Consider the following 14,286-nt stretch of genomic DNA (forward strand, 5'->3'; position numbering starts at 1 on the left):
ATTATGTTCCAATGCAATGGGGCTTTGAAATAAAATGTTTAAAAAGACTCCTACTTATCTTTACACAAATATTTAAAGAGTTAGTTTATAAAACCTGTGAAGAGCTCAGACAATACAGCCCATCAAGCAATGCAAACTTTCAATATACTAGATAAGATAACATGGAGAGATCTGATTCATAATATTAAAACACCAAACACAGCTGCTCACATAAAAATCGATTACACTTTTACTTCATCACAGAATCTCAGTACTGCTGTGCAAATGGATATAGCATAAGATTTATAGACACATTTCATAATAGGGTAAAAAATAATAAGTTTCCCAGTCTGTCTGCAGTCCACTGACATTTCTAACATGATAGAATTATCTTCCCCTCTATCCTCCAGTAACTACTCCTCTTTTATTTATACAAAGAATAGGATGGGATGAGTGGACACAGGAACACTCTCCCCAATCCAATCAGGCATGGCAAAGGGGCTACTCACATAAACAACCAATTTAAGTAAGTTTGGACCTACTTGTGTTTGTAAAAGGATCCTAAAAATTATAGAAACTGTTTCTTTACGTACACTGTCACAGAATATGGAATAATTTTTGGAGCTCATATTATAGAAAATCTGCTATCACTTAAGCAAACAAAATTATCTGATACGAGATTGGTGAATGTGATTTCTACTACCCCTGCCAGGCAGAATTACCGTTGCTAGGCATATGGCTGTAGGTTCTCATTATAAATCTTTCAATCGGTGTCTCTGCTTGTTTGTGTGTGTGCATGCATCAGTCTAGAGCATCATGAAGTTCACTGTTCCAGCTCTTGCTGCTCTCATACTTGGGTGTCTTGGTACGTCTAGCTTTTATTTGTCTACTCGTCTTTATAGATTAGGGAACTTAATCTTTGTACTGATCTCAAAATCACTCTTCCAGAGTCTTGCTTGATCTTCTATATTATCTTTATTCTGTAAATTCATAGGGTCACGGTATACAAAATTTGTAAAAAGTAAAGTAAAGTCTTCCCCTGCATATACGTCAAAGGCCCTTAGGGGAGAGAAGGTACAACAGCTACTCATTGATCTTGGCACTATATAGGGGTCAGTGATCAGCATCACACCCCTGCTGTGCTCTACACCCAAGGAAGGATTCCAGTATCCATTGGATAGGAAGGACACTGGGTCCCAGAGTCTGGAGGCTAGAAGGAAAATCCCTTGCCCTTGCTGGAAATCAAACCCCAATTATCCAATCAGTAGTTTGTCACTGAGCTACTCTGGCTCCATACTTACTTTATATGGATGTATTATTCACAGAACATGCTGTGGACTTGCCCAGCCAATTGATTTTTATATAATGGCTTTAATGATAACATATGCAAACAGGATTTTGTTTTAATTTTGTACAAGAATTTTTTATCACAAGCATCTTTTAGAAAATTATTTTGCATTCATTTAATGCATTATGTACAAAGAACACTAAAATAGTAGTTTTGGAGAAGCACCTGGAGTTCAATAATAACACTCCTCAAATTAATTCTCTCACTTCTCCTCCTCCACAATTACAGTAAATCATTTAATATTTGCAAATTTTTAAAACAAACTGAACATTTTAGATGAATGGATAAATATGTAATCATTACTTTAATTATAGTTTAATAGCAAACATTCATCATTATAAGTGGATCAACCTATGAGTTTTGTAGGCCCAAATTTTGAGATCAAAGTATCCTAATAAAAATACATAGATCAGAGTGGAATTATTGCTAAAATTTCGTATCTCTTACAACAGGACACACAATTATGAAACTGTAATTGTCAGATATACTGTATACAATAATAATGGACATACAAAGCATTCAAATTCAGTATACACAATGAGAACAGACAAGGAAGAACATAGCATTACAAGCCTGTATTTGATTATTGAAAGAACTAATGAAGATGAAGGTGTATTATTGCCAGTACTGTGTTGACAAACACATGTCCTCTACCACCTTCATACACTTTTAGTTAAAACATGGATTTTATCATCATTTCAAACAAAATTTGGAAGTATATTCATGATCTTTAACCACAAAAAATCTGTTACGCTATTCATATGGTACAGCAACAAAATGGCAGGTTTTGTGTCCTTATAGTCCAGTCTGCTCTAGTATTCATTTTAAATATCCTTTGGCTACAAAATTTGGATTCATCACTGAAATATTTCTTATAATGTTACAGGGTCACACATAGATGTAAAAGTATATACAAGAATTGTAGGTGGGGAAGAAGCCACAGCAGAAGAACCAAATGTGGTGTGTTATTTCATATTTTTACGCTTTATGTAATACAGTATGGTATAGATCCTCTCTTGCTACATATATCAGGTGTCAAACAATATCAAGCTCACAAACAATCAACAGTAAATTTCATATATATAATCTCAGACATTATCTGGAACATGAGGTACCCACAGCAATGAAGATATCAATCATGGTTTACTGGGTTGTGACACCACCTAGTCTTATAAGTCATAAGGACATAAATAAAATGTGTTAAGAGATATATGTTGAGCCCTATTGGAGAGCCAGCACACACTACTTCCTCTACATTCTTTATTGCAGGTGTTTCTACTAAACCATGACACCAAAGCACAATGTACTGGTACATGTATCAATAGCCACTGGGTTCTTACAGCTGCAAACTGCAATCCTGGGTATGATTATACTTTCTATACATACCATACAGTACTGTGTTTACTCATGTATTTTTCCCAATTTTATTTTTTTGTAATTCTGAAAAACAAAGTGCAGCAAATTAATTTTTATAATATCTGTCCACTTGTTTCACCCCCACAAATAATGCATAATTTTCTCAAGAAGTAGTTTCATACAATTTTATAAATTAGTAGTCATAACATTAACTTTATGACTGTAACTAATAAATGTATCTAGACTGGGTTAAAGACGCAAATGGAACACATGAAGATAATATTTTGTTTTTGTTTTCACAGAGGTACAGCAAAAGATTTCATTGTGATATCAGGGAAGGACAACAGCGGACAAGACAGAAACCATACTATTACAGAATGGATTAATCATAAAGAATACAATGATAGTAAATACTGGGACAATAACATTGCTTTGGTGAAGGTATGATAGTTATCAGAATGGAAGCAATTATGCACTAAATACAAACGTTCAGTCAGGATACACATCACTTACTGTGTTCTAATCCAGCGTTACAATCGTAAAGTTTATTGCCATATCATGAGGTATATAGTGCAATGTAATATTAATACCATAAACAGAAATAAGAGAGAATATGACATGAAGTTATATGTAATATATTTACATCAAGAGAAAATATATGAGAAAGGTAAAAAATATTTAAAAAATTACAAGTTGCAAATTTTAACAGGTGGAACCAATAATTGAAGGCATACATGAAGTTGTCCTTCCTACAACTGAAGATGCAGACTACAGTGATGAGACTGGCTCTGCATTTGGTTGGGGGGCCAACTGTGTAAGTATCACATTCTTTAGAATAATTCATTCAATCACATGTAACCATATACATCAAACTGTCATGCATCTTAAACAGATCTTGTTTTATAATGGTTGCAGAATTAAATGACATGTTTATATGATGTCATAAAATAATACCCCAGAAAACAAAAGAAGAAGAAAAAGTTTTGAAATTCTTGAATAGTGTCCCCCAATTTGTTTAACTCTTTACTGCTCTATTTAAATTCAAAATGCACTCATACTGCCAGGTGACTTAAACACGTTTGTGTTCATAAAATAGAGATAAAGGAATTTAATTTACTATGTACTACTTCATTAATTGCAATAAAGTATTAAACTAAGTAATTAGTAGAGATACATTAATGAAATTTTACAGTTTAAACCACAGTAATACCTTGAAATGCTTCAAAAGTAGCTACTTCAGTAATACTGTATTAATAATGATTATCCCCCACCTTTCCCAAATACTTCAAAGTGGTAAAAAATTTAGATATTCAAAAACAAGTGATGGAACTGAAAAGAAATTATGACATACTTTTCTTTAAATACTTTCTTCCATGCATACAGGCTAGTAGGAACTATAAATTAATAATTACGTAATTTAGTGACATGTTCTGTGCATAATGTCTACTGGTATACATCTCCCTTTCATCAAAGTTGTTAAATAGAACTAAAATATTTTCAAGTATGAACTAATGTTTCCTATAAACATTATAGGTATGCTTATTATCTATCTCAGTACCATGTTTCACATTTGTTGCTCCAATGATTCATTTGTTAGTGCTATGAAACAATAACATGCTCAACTCTTATTTCACCTTCTACAAAAAATAAATGTAATTCAAAAAGTTGGATACCTTTATGGTTCTTTACCATACAGAATTTTGATTTTGCACTAAATGATACTAGTGTCACTCCAACCTCATAAATTTTCATTGAATTACTGACTAGAAGCTATTAAAAATATGAAGATAGGATTACCCACAATGCCATGGCATCCACACACAACATAAAATATAATAAGAAGATCAACAAACACTGGGTATTAATCATCACCCATCAGGAAGAAATATGCATGTGATAATGTGCTTCAAAAAGTTTTAGCCATCATGCTTGAAAAATGCCACTATGAGAACTAAGCAATTCAGATGTTCAGATGTATTTGAAATAAATGTCTTTGATTTTTTAAATTAGGCTTTCCCATTAAATTATTTAATGGTTGTAACATAACTTCTCTGTAGGGCTTCTGTGGCTGGAGTGAAACTTTAAGGAAGGTTGACAACCTGAAGATCTATAGTCATGAAGACTGTGAAAAAATCTATGGAGGAGGGCCAACAAACAGTACAATCTGTGCAGGAAATCCTGATACTTTGGAAGGAATATGTGATGTAAGAAAAAAGCCTAGAATTTTTAACAGAAAACATGGTTAACTGTAAAATTCAATGACATGTCTGATTGGTATCATAATACACACAAAACTGAAAATTATTCTGAAATGTTGAATCTGGAAGAGGACATTAGCTTCACAATACATGATACTGTTTGTTTCAGGGTGACAATGGTTCCCCACTCATGGTCAGAAATGTGATCGTTGGCATTACTTCTTGGATAAGACATCCATGTGCTTCACAACCAGCAGTATTTACCAAAGTCTCACATTATAAAACATGGATCTCTACAATTACTTCTATTTCAAAATGAACATTTACAGAAGTCTATGGTTCATGTTACTAATAATATATAAGAATCATTCTAGACACAAACAAGTAGTGAATTCATTGATTTAATTCATTTCATAATATATTTACATAATTATTTAATATATTTAAAACAACACACAATTCCAAACATACCAATTACCTACTTAAATTAGCACTCTACAGAACACTGTCTTCTTAACTGATTTAATGACACTCTCTCAGGTGATGGCATAAAATACTAGGAGTATTATATATATTTATGTGTGTTTGTTAGGATATGGAAAGAAGTGGCTATGGCATATTTTAGAGAACTATCTCAGCATCTGCTTTGAGAGAATAATACCATAAAGAGTCTGTCAGGATAGCTACCATCCTAGCCAAGGACCTCCTGAATATGATGCAGGAGTAGATAATTGATCTACTGAACTTTGGATAACAAATAAGTATGTTACTTATGAGCATGGTACTCATCTAAATCATCGTAAGAACCAGTAACAGATTACAAATGTCTTAGCTCAATCCACAAGCAACGGATGTTATAAAATAAAGAATAAAACAAACTCAGTGTGTATGCTAATTAATTTATTTGTCTGTCTAACACTGCCGACTTGCATATGTGGAACGACACTTCAAAATGGGAAAAATGCGGAACTAATTGGAAATATGCAACTGAAAATGTATATAGAACTCACCTATATTGCATTCTATGCCACTCTTGACTCACAACTGTTACATCTGTCAGCTACGGAAAGGCACATTTCATTCCAAAAACACTTCTTCTAATTCTAGTAATACTTACTTCCACGCCCCCTTACCCAACCAACACAAGACCCCTGAGCAATTATCATGTAACGTGTTTTACTTCCAAGTGGAATTTTCTCAGTTATTTTCCAAAACATTAAAAGTAAACAACAAAACCAACCAATTTAACTCCTTTCACGAACTTCTAGCATTATAATCTCCATAACTTTGGGTTCCCAATAAAATCTGCCATATTAACACCGCGTTTAAAAACTATACTACGCATTGATTCAAGTACCTACACAGAATTATTTGGGTATACTGAATTCAGCTCATGGATAACTGCGCTGTGGTGATAAAAAGCCGAACTAAATCGAATGTTTCGATAAATTGCTCTCAACTATTCCTGGCAAAATATCGATAACTTGGCGGCTTAAGACGATTGACATTTTACTTACTTAACCTAATATAAAAATGTCACAACCATTCAGATATTGCCAAATCTCTTGGTTGAGATTAACATCAATTACAAAATGTTTAATGACTTCTCACAAAATACTGCCTGTTAACACAGACATTGTGAGAGAAACCTTGCTGGTGCATTCAATGATATGGAGGGTTTACCTTGAGGGCAGACATGATTAGATCCTCAAAAACATTTCTAACCACTTGCAGGATTACATGATATTATACCCCTGAAGCCCAAAACCCAAATTTCTGCCACTGTAAAAATCCCAAATATTACATTCATTAGCTTTAATTCATCTCAAACTGATTTTACAACCATTAAACAAAATACCACATATATTTATATCTAATTACAGCCAATTTCAAGTTTTGAAACCACTTGCTGCAAGCATGATAAGTATATATTTTGACCCCACTGACAAAATTATATGAAAATCCATAACTTGTATTATGCAAATAACACTATATGCAAGTTTTATTCCATTTAACTCATCTTAAACTTATTTCACTAATAACCCTAAATAAAAGTGTTTCCAGCCCTCTGACACAGTTTGATGAAACATGATATATGGCACGAGAATCATCATTAGTTTATTTACATTCATTTGAAGGCCTACATTAATGTACTTGCAGGCATAAATTAATTTTTACCTTTGAGCCCAACAGATTTTGATAATACACTTTTTTGACTTTATTCATCTGGTATTTTAAAAATCCCACATTTCAAAATCTGGATGTTAGCTCTTTCCAATGGATGCAACTGAATAGATGCCCCACTTCCAGACACCTGAGAATGAAAACAGATCCAGTTTTCAAAAATGTTGTGGGTTTTTTGGAATACCGAACAGAAATAGTCCAAAAACTCAGTAATGCAGATTGTAATACACCACTGCCAGAACCATTTAGAATCAACTTATAACACTGTCTGAAACAGTAAACAAGAAAATGTATAAATGAAACATACCCTTTTAATGCCACCCAACGGTACATACACTGATTATTCTTGTTATATTATGAACTCTTATAATGGATTTTTAGTGTACTGTATTGTCATTGAATTTAAGACACAAGAAAATTCAACACAAACTACTGATTCTTGACACCACACTGGGTTAATTAAGTTAAACACTTAAATTTTATAGAAACCCATCTGAAGATGTAAACTTGTTTAAAAATGTTGAGAGAAAACCAAAATTTTGGGTAAAGAAATTATAACAGATATAATATTAAAAATAGGCATGAAGAACCTTAGTTAAGAAGAAGACTGTCTTCTGGGATGTTGTACTATGTAGTCTGGTAGAATTTTAAAAATGTTTCAGAGGTGCTTGCTGCCTCCTTCACCAGGGCAATAATGGAGGCAGTAAGCACACCTAAAATGTCAGTAAGCTTCTAGCAGACTAGATGGTGCAACACCTCAGAAGACAGTCAGTCACCTTCATACTGGATGAGAACCTAAAATCTCAACCACAGTCATTGGCAGCTCACAATATAACACAAATTGCTTACAACTAAATTAACTAAATAACATACAAAACAACATTAATGGCAATCAGTTTCACTATAGAAACAAAAATCAGATGGAACAATAAGTATAACACATTTCAGATTAATTCTTTAAACAAACCATAAGAAGCTAAAAAAACATTTATTTTTAACAAAGATTAGTTTTCCTCCTGCTTCCACCATTGCCCTTATGCACAGCAGTCAAGAGTTGTAACTAACGTCACTGTCAATTTCATTTACAATGTATAATTTACAAAATTAAAACTAATTTTACAACCAATAAACAAAATGCCACACAATTCCAAGTTCTAAAAGCACTTGTTGCTCTTAGCATCACAGGGTTATAAAGGATTCAATTTTAAAGTTTATGCTACTACCATCACAACCATCACCAATAACTATTACTACCACCACTACTACTACAGTTATTACTTGCTAATACTACTACTAATATCTCTCGTCCAAGGAATCTTACCAAATGTCTATAGATCAGGCCAATGAAAAGTTGGGACCTGCAATGCTCAGGCACTTGAAGAACCCAGTATCCCCAGTACTACTACTAATAAGAATTTGCAAATTGATACAGCATACTCTTATGAACAAAGTATCTAGCCCATGTCGACTGTTGGTCTTTTGGGTTGTAAAGTCATGACACTCTGCAGATATCCACAGATACGAACATTTTGTAGAACCATACTGTCTCCATTTTATAGGCTGGTGTAGACTATGTTTCTCCAAAACACTGGTGTCTACCTACAATTTAACATGACAAAACAAAAACCAACACTGACCTCTTCACTATCAAAAGAACCTCAAATCTCACATCTACAAGTTCTGTAAAGATGGTGTATTAGTATTATTTTCATACAGTGTTCTATTTGGACATTACCCATTATCTATTATTTAAATTACACCAATTTTAAAAATTACAATGCCTAAAATTCACTGTGTTTCAGGATAAGAAACAAGGTATGTACTCTGCAATGCCTATTAGATACAGCCAATCTGATGCACAATGATGAATATTACTGGCAGCGCTAACAGGCCCTACAGAGTAGGTACCGTCTTTAATTCTTTGCTGAAATCAAAGACAGAACCAGTCACTCTGAAATGTAATGCATCTTATAATTATTCATTTTTAAGATTGCTGCAACTTAAATAAGAGATGATAGATGTTCAAAATGAAATATCACAATAACCGGCTCATACTGACATACTGTGATATGAGAGTTGCAAGATATACCACAGTTGGCAGATGTCACTTAGTCTGTAGATGTGCAGCAATCCTGTTTGTGGACTTATTCAAGGTACAATACAATATGTCAATTTTAAAGGGTTCTGTATACACTAATTTTAAGGATCATATTCTTTCAAATGTTTACAATAACTGTGCTTACTGCTGGTGAAAACAAAGTTAATAGATAACATGACATACTTGATCATGGGAGGTCATGTGGAAGCAAGAGGGACACATCTTAAAAAGATTTCTTAATTATTTTTAATTTTATCTGGAAAATGACATTCTTTTTCCTTTTTCCACTGGAATACAGAAGAAATAAATGGTAATTTATAGCAAAAAAAATACAGTGTATTGTCTTTAAGAAATATATCATTATTTGCACTGCTATCACTTCAGATCAACTCTTTTGTGTGGATGTTCTTCCTGTGTCTATTCAGATTGTTAGGAGACTTGAAGTATTGATCACAGTCCTCACAATGATAAGGCTTCTCTGTTGAGTGGGTCCTTTTATGGCTCTTCAGAGTACCTAAGTCAGAAAACCGTGCATTACATACATCACACCCATACTGGAGCACCTTTTCTGTGTGCATGTTCTTCCTGTGCCTACTCAAGTTATTAGGAGACTTGAAATATAGATCACAGTCCTCACAATGATAAGGTTTCTCTGTTGTATGAGACCGCTTATGACTCTTCAGAGCGGTCGAGTCAGAATACCGTGCACCACACGCATCACATCCATACGGCTTCTCCCCTGTGTGAAGTCTCAGATGTCGGATCAGGCCACTTCTGTCAGAAGACTGTTTCCCACAGTAGCTGCATCTGCAGTAAAAAGATTCAATGCATTGTTGTTTCTAAATTAAGTAAGACTTGAAGGAATGAAGTCTTCTCTGGCAATCACAATGATGGAGGCAGAGAAAGACTCTGAAATAATCCACACTTATACAGCTGATTGTCTGTAAGACTTCACTGCATCATCTGTGGATGTAAATAAAATCAATACATCTATCAGCTATAATTTTTACATCCTCAGACCTAATTTTCTGTAACTGTAAACTCAAAATTACACCAGCATTTCTTGTCCAAGCTAATATATGTCATATCTACTTGTCTGCTGGTCCCTGAAACATAAAGTTTTTAACGACTAACATAGCTGATAACCCAAGATTATTTTATTAACGTCTGTCATCATGAAAGCTTCAGATCACACATTCTGTTAACTAGTTTTGAATATGAAATATGTGGACAGATATGACCTTCCCACTCATATACATGAACAAGTAACCAACGTGTTGAGCAACAATAAAAAAATATTTGAAAAACTTTGTGTTTTCCACATGGTGAAAGGGCCCAGCAGAATACAAGAACAAACAAGTAATACATCTTAGTACAGACTACGAATAATGAACATATTAACCTACCTAAACTCCTTATCAGTACGGCAACCTATCATTGAATGGATCTTATATGACTTCTTCTGTTTAAAAGACTTTTTGCAGCCAGCACATTCAAACTTCCGATCAGAAGAATGAGACACCTGATGCTTCTTCCGTAATTGGCGTGTCTTAAATGTCTTGTCACACTGCTCACACTGGAAAGGTTTCTCATCAGAATGAGATCGACGATGCACAAGAAGGTAGCTGCTTGTTGAAAAAGCTTTCCCACACTCGTTACACCGGTACGGTCTCTCGCCGGAGTGAGAGCGAAAATGTGTCACTAGGGCTGACCTTGTTGTGAAACTTCGTGAACAATATTCACAGGTGTAAGGTTTCTCCCCTCTGTGGCCACGCATATGAACCTCAAACACAAATCATAAACTACACTAGAATAACATATAAATACAATGACAGCAAGGTATAGTAATCTTTAGTACATATGAAGTGTGCAGGTATAGCTTCACATGGCTGGTAGCCCGAGAGGAATTCATTATATAGCTACACCCTTTCTTGATCTTAACACTAAATGGAGGTTAGTGGTCAGCTTCATGCACCACACACTTTACCCTCTGGGAAAGAACCTCCAATAACCAAATAAAGCTTTATAAAATGCAAAAAGAGAATATAACACATGATATTCTGGTTAAATTATCATAAAACAGTTCATTCTTTGCTCACCTGAAGATTTTCATTTTGTGCAAAGTGCTTGTGACAAATGTCACAGGTGAATGGTTTCTCTCCCGTGTGTACACGCTGATGTTTACGCAGTTTGTGCGCCTCACCAAAATTCTTGCCACAGAATGCACAATTAAATCTGCGTATAATCTTAGTTTCCTTGTGTTCACTGCGCCAGTGTTTATTGAATATTTTAGACTCAGTGAACCCAATTCTGCATATCTCACAATGATATACTGGCATGGTGTGAATATTATTAGTCAAACTGTTTGTTGGAAGAAGCGGAACCTGAGTAGATTCTCCATTGTCACTGCAAGGAAACAACACAATGACAGCAAAGAAGTTGGATTATTTTTAAGGTACAGAATAAGCTAAACACTTCATGTAAAATCAAATTTCCTTACTCTATCAAGCAGTCTGAACTTGTGACTTCATAGAAAATTAAGTTCATTATAAGAAAGAATTAATACCAAATACAACAGATCTTCTATACTGAAAACTTCACTACAAAAAGGCAAAACAAAAACAAAAAAACACTTACATATACCTTCCTGTAGATGTAAAAACAAACATTTCAGACCTCCAAAGGACTACTATCTACTCATCCATGACATTTTGTCTGATTATATGTGTTTTGTTAGCTCCTGAACATCCAACAAACTAATCACTCCACCCTTTTATATGCTCATACAGTATACAGAACATCTGGATCCCATGAACTGGAGTATAATGTATACCAAAGGGACTGCAGGGATATGCTTGTTACCTGGTGTGCTCCTGTAGATATTCTTGCTTCACAGGCAATCCATGCTCTCCAATCGCAACATTATCCTCTGCCTCCACCTTCACTATCACTTCTGGTTCCTGTTCAATGTATGGATCATCTTCGAATTCCTCTTCCTTCACGTTTTCCTTTGTTTAAAAATACAAACACTTGCTGACAGCACATAATGATCAGACTATGGCTGACAGATTTATATCTTTAAGTAACTCAGTGCAAACCTGAACTACTTTCATAATGACATTATGAGAAAATTGTCTTCTTAGTAAAGGCAGCATGATGAGAAAAACAATAAGAATCACAGACAAAGAAAAACCATTATAAATATATGGAAATAAGAAGTATTTATGTGAGCAACATAAAAATAACTGCAATTTCTGACTAATATATTCTATTTCAACTGCGGAAGTTTTACAGCAGCAAATGAAATGGGACACATTCCACAACCTTGGCTTGTACTATGAAGGATACATGGTATGTAAATAAATTCTAATTCTAATAAACTTTTATTTATTTATAAAAGACTGTGGAAGCATGTACTACAACAGAACACACATATTTTCTAAATGCACTGTTTCCTATTCCATATACTGCATTGGTCTTCATGTTTGATTACTGCATATCATTATGAAACTAAACAGCACAACAGACATCACACAGCACATACTTGGAAATTGTTTTTTTCACTGTACTTCATTAAATGTTCATCATAACAAAATACATTTAAAATAAAAGTTGCAGCTCTTAATAAAATACACATTTGACTTCCACACAAATTACAGGTTATGACTTCTGCATGACAACTTTTAGTGTAGATGGCAAATATCAAATTTATTTAAATCAATGCAGTAGACTGAGATAACACATGCAGGCTGATAAACCAACATGTACTCTAATGAATGCAGGCAAAGAATGCACTAAAAAAACAGAGTATATATTAATATAAATTAAGCTTAGAACTTGAATCAAAATACTCACTATATACTCCTCTTTGATAGTTGGGAGAATTATAGTTTCTGGTGGCACAATGGGATCCTCTTTACCCATTTTTTGAATTACTAAATCCTCACTGGACAGCTGTTCTTTCAATGGCAATGCTAGAACACACATTCATTCTACATAAGCTAACCAATCACGCTGATGATGGAGGCAGCAAGGACTTCTGAAACATTGGTAAACTTCTCCCAGACTACATGGTGCTACAAACCAGAAGACAGCCATCTTCATAAAAACAGTTTATAACTGCTTGCTTGCTTGCTAAGTATTCCAGATATAAGCAAGTACTATTAAACACATTATCACACAAAGTTTAACAGAGTAATGTACATAGCACCTCATTGCAAAGGATAGGGCTACACACATGGAGGAATAATCTCTGGTGCAGGAAAAAGAAGTGTATTCCCAGAACAGTGCACCACAGACTGTGAATAATCACTAGTAAGAACTGGCCATAATGCCAAATGTCTGTGCCCAAGACATTACTACAGAAATCACAGAATAACTTACAGCAATAGACAATTTCTGAATATTGTTAAGACACCTCTTTCAACAACTGCTGTAAAATACAGTGTTTTATAGATGTTTTAAAACACATACAGATCCTGATTCCATACCTATGCCAGACTGTGTTTCCACAAAACCAAATTACATTGAACGATATTAAGTACTTTTGAGGATGAAAGACGTGAGGGGGCAAACAGGCATCCTGGCATTAGTATTAATTTTATGCACTCCGCAAAGAATGCAAGAATTATATACCACACACACAAACACCAACAACTCACGTACACATTGCACATTAGCTTTATATTCTCGTCACAAAACTGCTTCAAATTTGGTAGCAATAGGATTATACTTTGAGGTCAGCTTCATTCAATGGAGTGAGCAGGCCTTGACTATAAACATCTGAAAACGTAATCAAGAAAATAAGGTTCATTAGTATACAGTACGTCGAAAACCTCAAATGAAATAAACGACTGCTTATCCGCATGCTTACCCACCTCGTACAACAACGTTGTAGTCCATTTCAAAACTCCGTATCATTACTTCAAACTAATAGAAATGCACAAAAAAACATTGAATGGCTCCATTCCATACACTAGAATATATACTGCGCAGACATTTAATCACAGAATTTCAAAAACATTATATTAATTTACTTGTGCATGATTACATTTAACCAACAATCTACACGTTTATTTTTACTGTAATTTCAATCGATATATCATAAAATAGTAAACCAAGCA

At 34.2% G+C, this 14,286-nt stretch overlaps 2 protein-coding genes across 4 annotated transcripts; one reads left to right on the forward strand and one right to left on the reverse strand.

Moving 5' to 3' along the window:
- Window positions 1-29: 29 nt before the first annotated feature.
- Window positions 30-5,759, forward strand: LOC110832031 (uncharacterized). The gene is made up of 7 exons (XM_022068648.2): window positions 30-844; window positions 2,214-2,287; window positions 2,597-2,688; window positions 2,986-3,124; window positions 3,393-3,497; window positions 4,741-4,887; window positions 5,051-5,759. Exons 1-7 carry the CDS (start codon window positions 796-798, stop codon window positions 5,198-5,200), a joined length of 756 nt encoding a protein of 251 aa, XP_021924340.1. The 5' UTR covers window positions 30-795; the 3' UTR covers window positions 5,201-5,759.
- A 1,216-nt stretch (window positions 5,760-6,975) lies between these two features.
- On the reverse strand, window positions 6,976-14,286 carry LOC110832044 (uncharacterized). Of its 3 annotated transcripts, XM_022068670.2 has the most exons (8): window positions 14,041-14,286; window positions 13,829-13,945; window positions 13,019-13,137; window positions 12,026-12,171; window positions 11,263-11,569; window positions 10,570-10,946; window positions 9,801-9,970; window positions 6,976-9,677 (listed from the first exon to the last, which is right to left on the reverse strand). In XM_022068670.2, exons 2-8 carry the CDS (start codon window positions 13,830-13,832, stop codon window positions 9,544-9,546), a joined length of 1,257 nt encoding a protein of 418 aa, XP_021924362.1. In that variant the 5' UTR covers window positions 13,833-13,945; window positions 14,041-14,286; the 3' UTR covers window positions 6,976-9,543. The 3 variants fall into 3 exon arrangements, with proteins under 3 accessions (XP_021924362.1, XP_021924361.1, XP_021924363.1); XM_022068669.2 differs by having other exon boundaries at window positions 6,976-9,970; XM_022068671.2 differs by lacking the exons at window positions 6,976-9,677; window positions 9,801-9,970 and adding an exon at window positions 9,977-10,126.

Source organism: Zootermopsis nevadensis, unplaced genomic scaffold (assembly GCF_977971745.1).
Source record: "Zootermopsis nevadensis isolate Lab colony 2312 unplaced genomic scaffold, Znev_1.0 Znev_ptg000024l, whole genome shotgun sequence".
NCBI lineage: Eukaryota > Metazoa > Arthropoda > Insecta > Blattodea > Termopsidae > Zootermopsis > Zootermopsis nevadensis.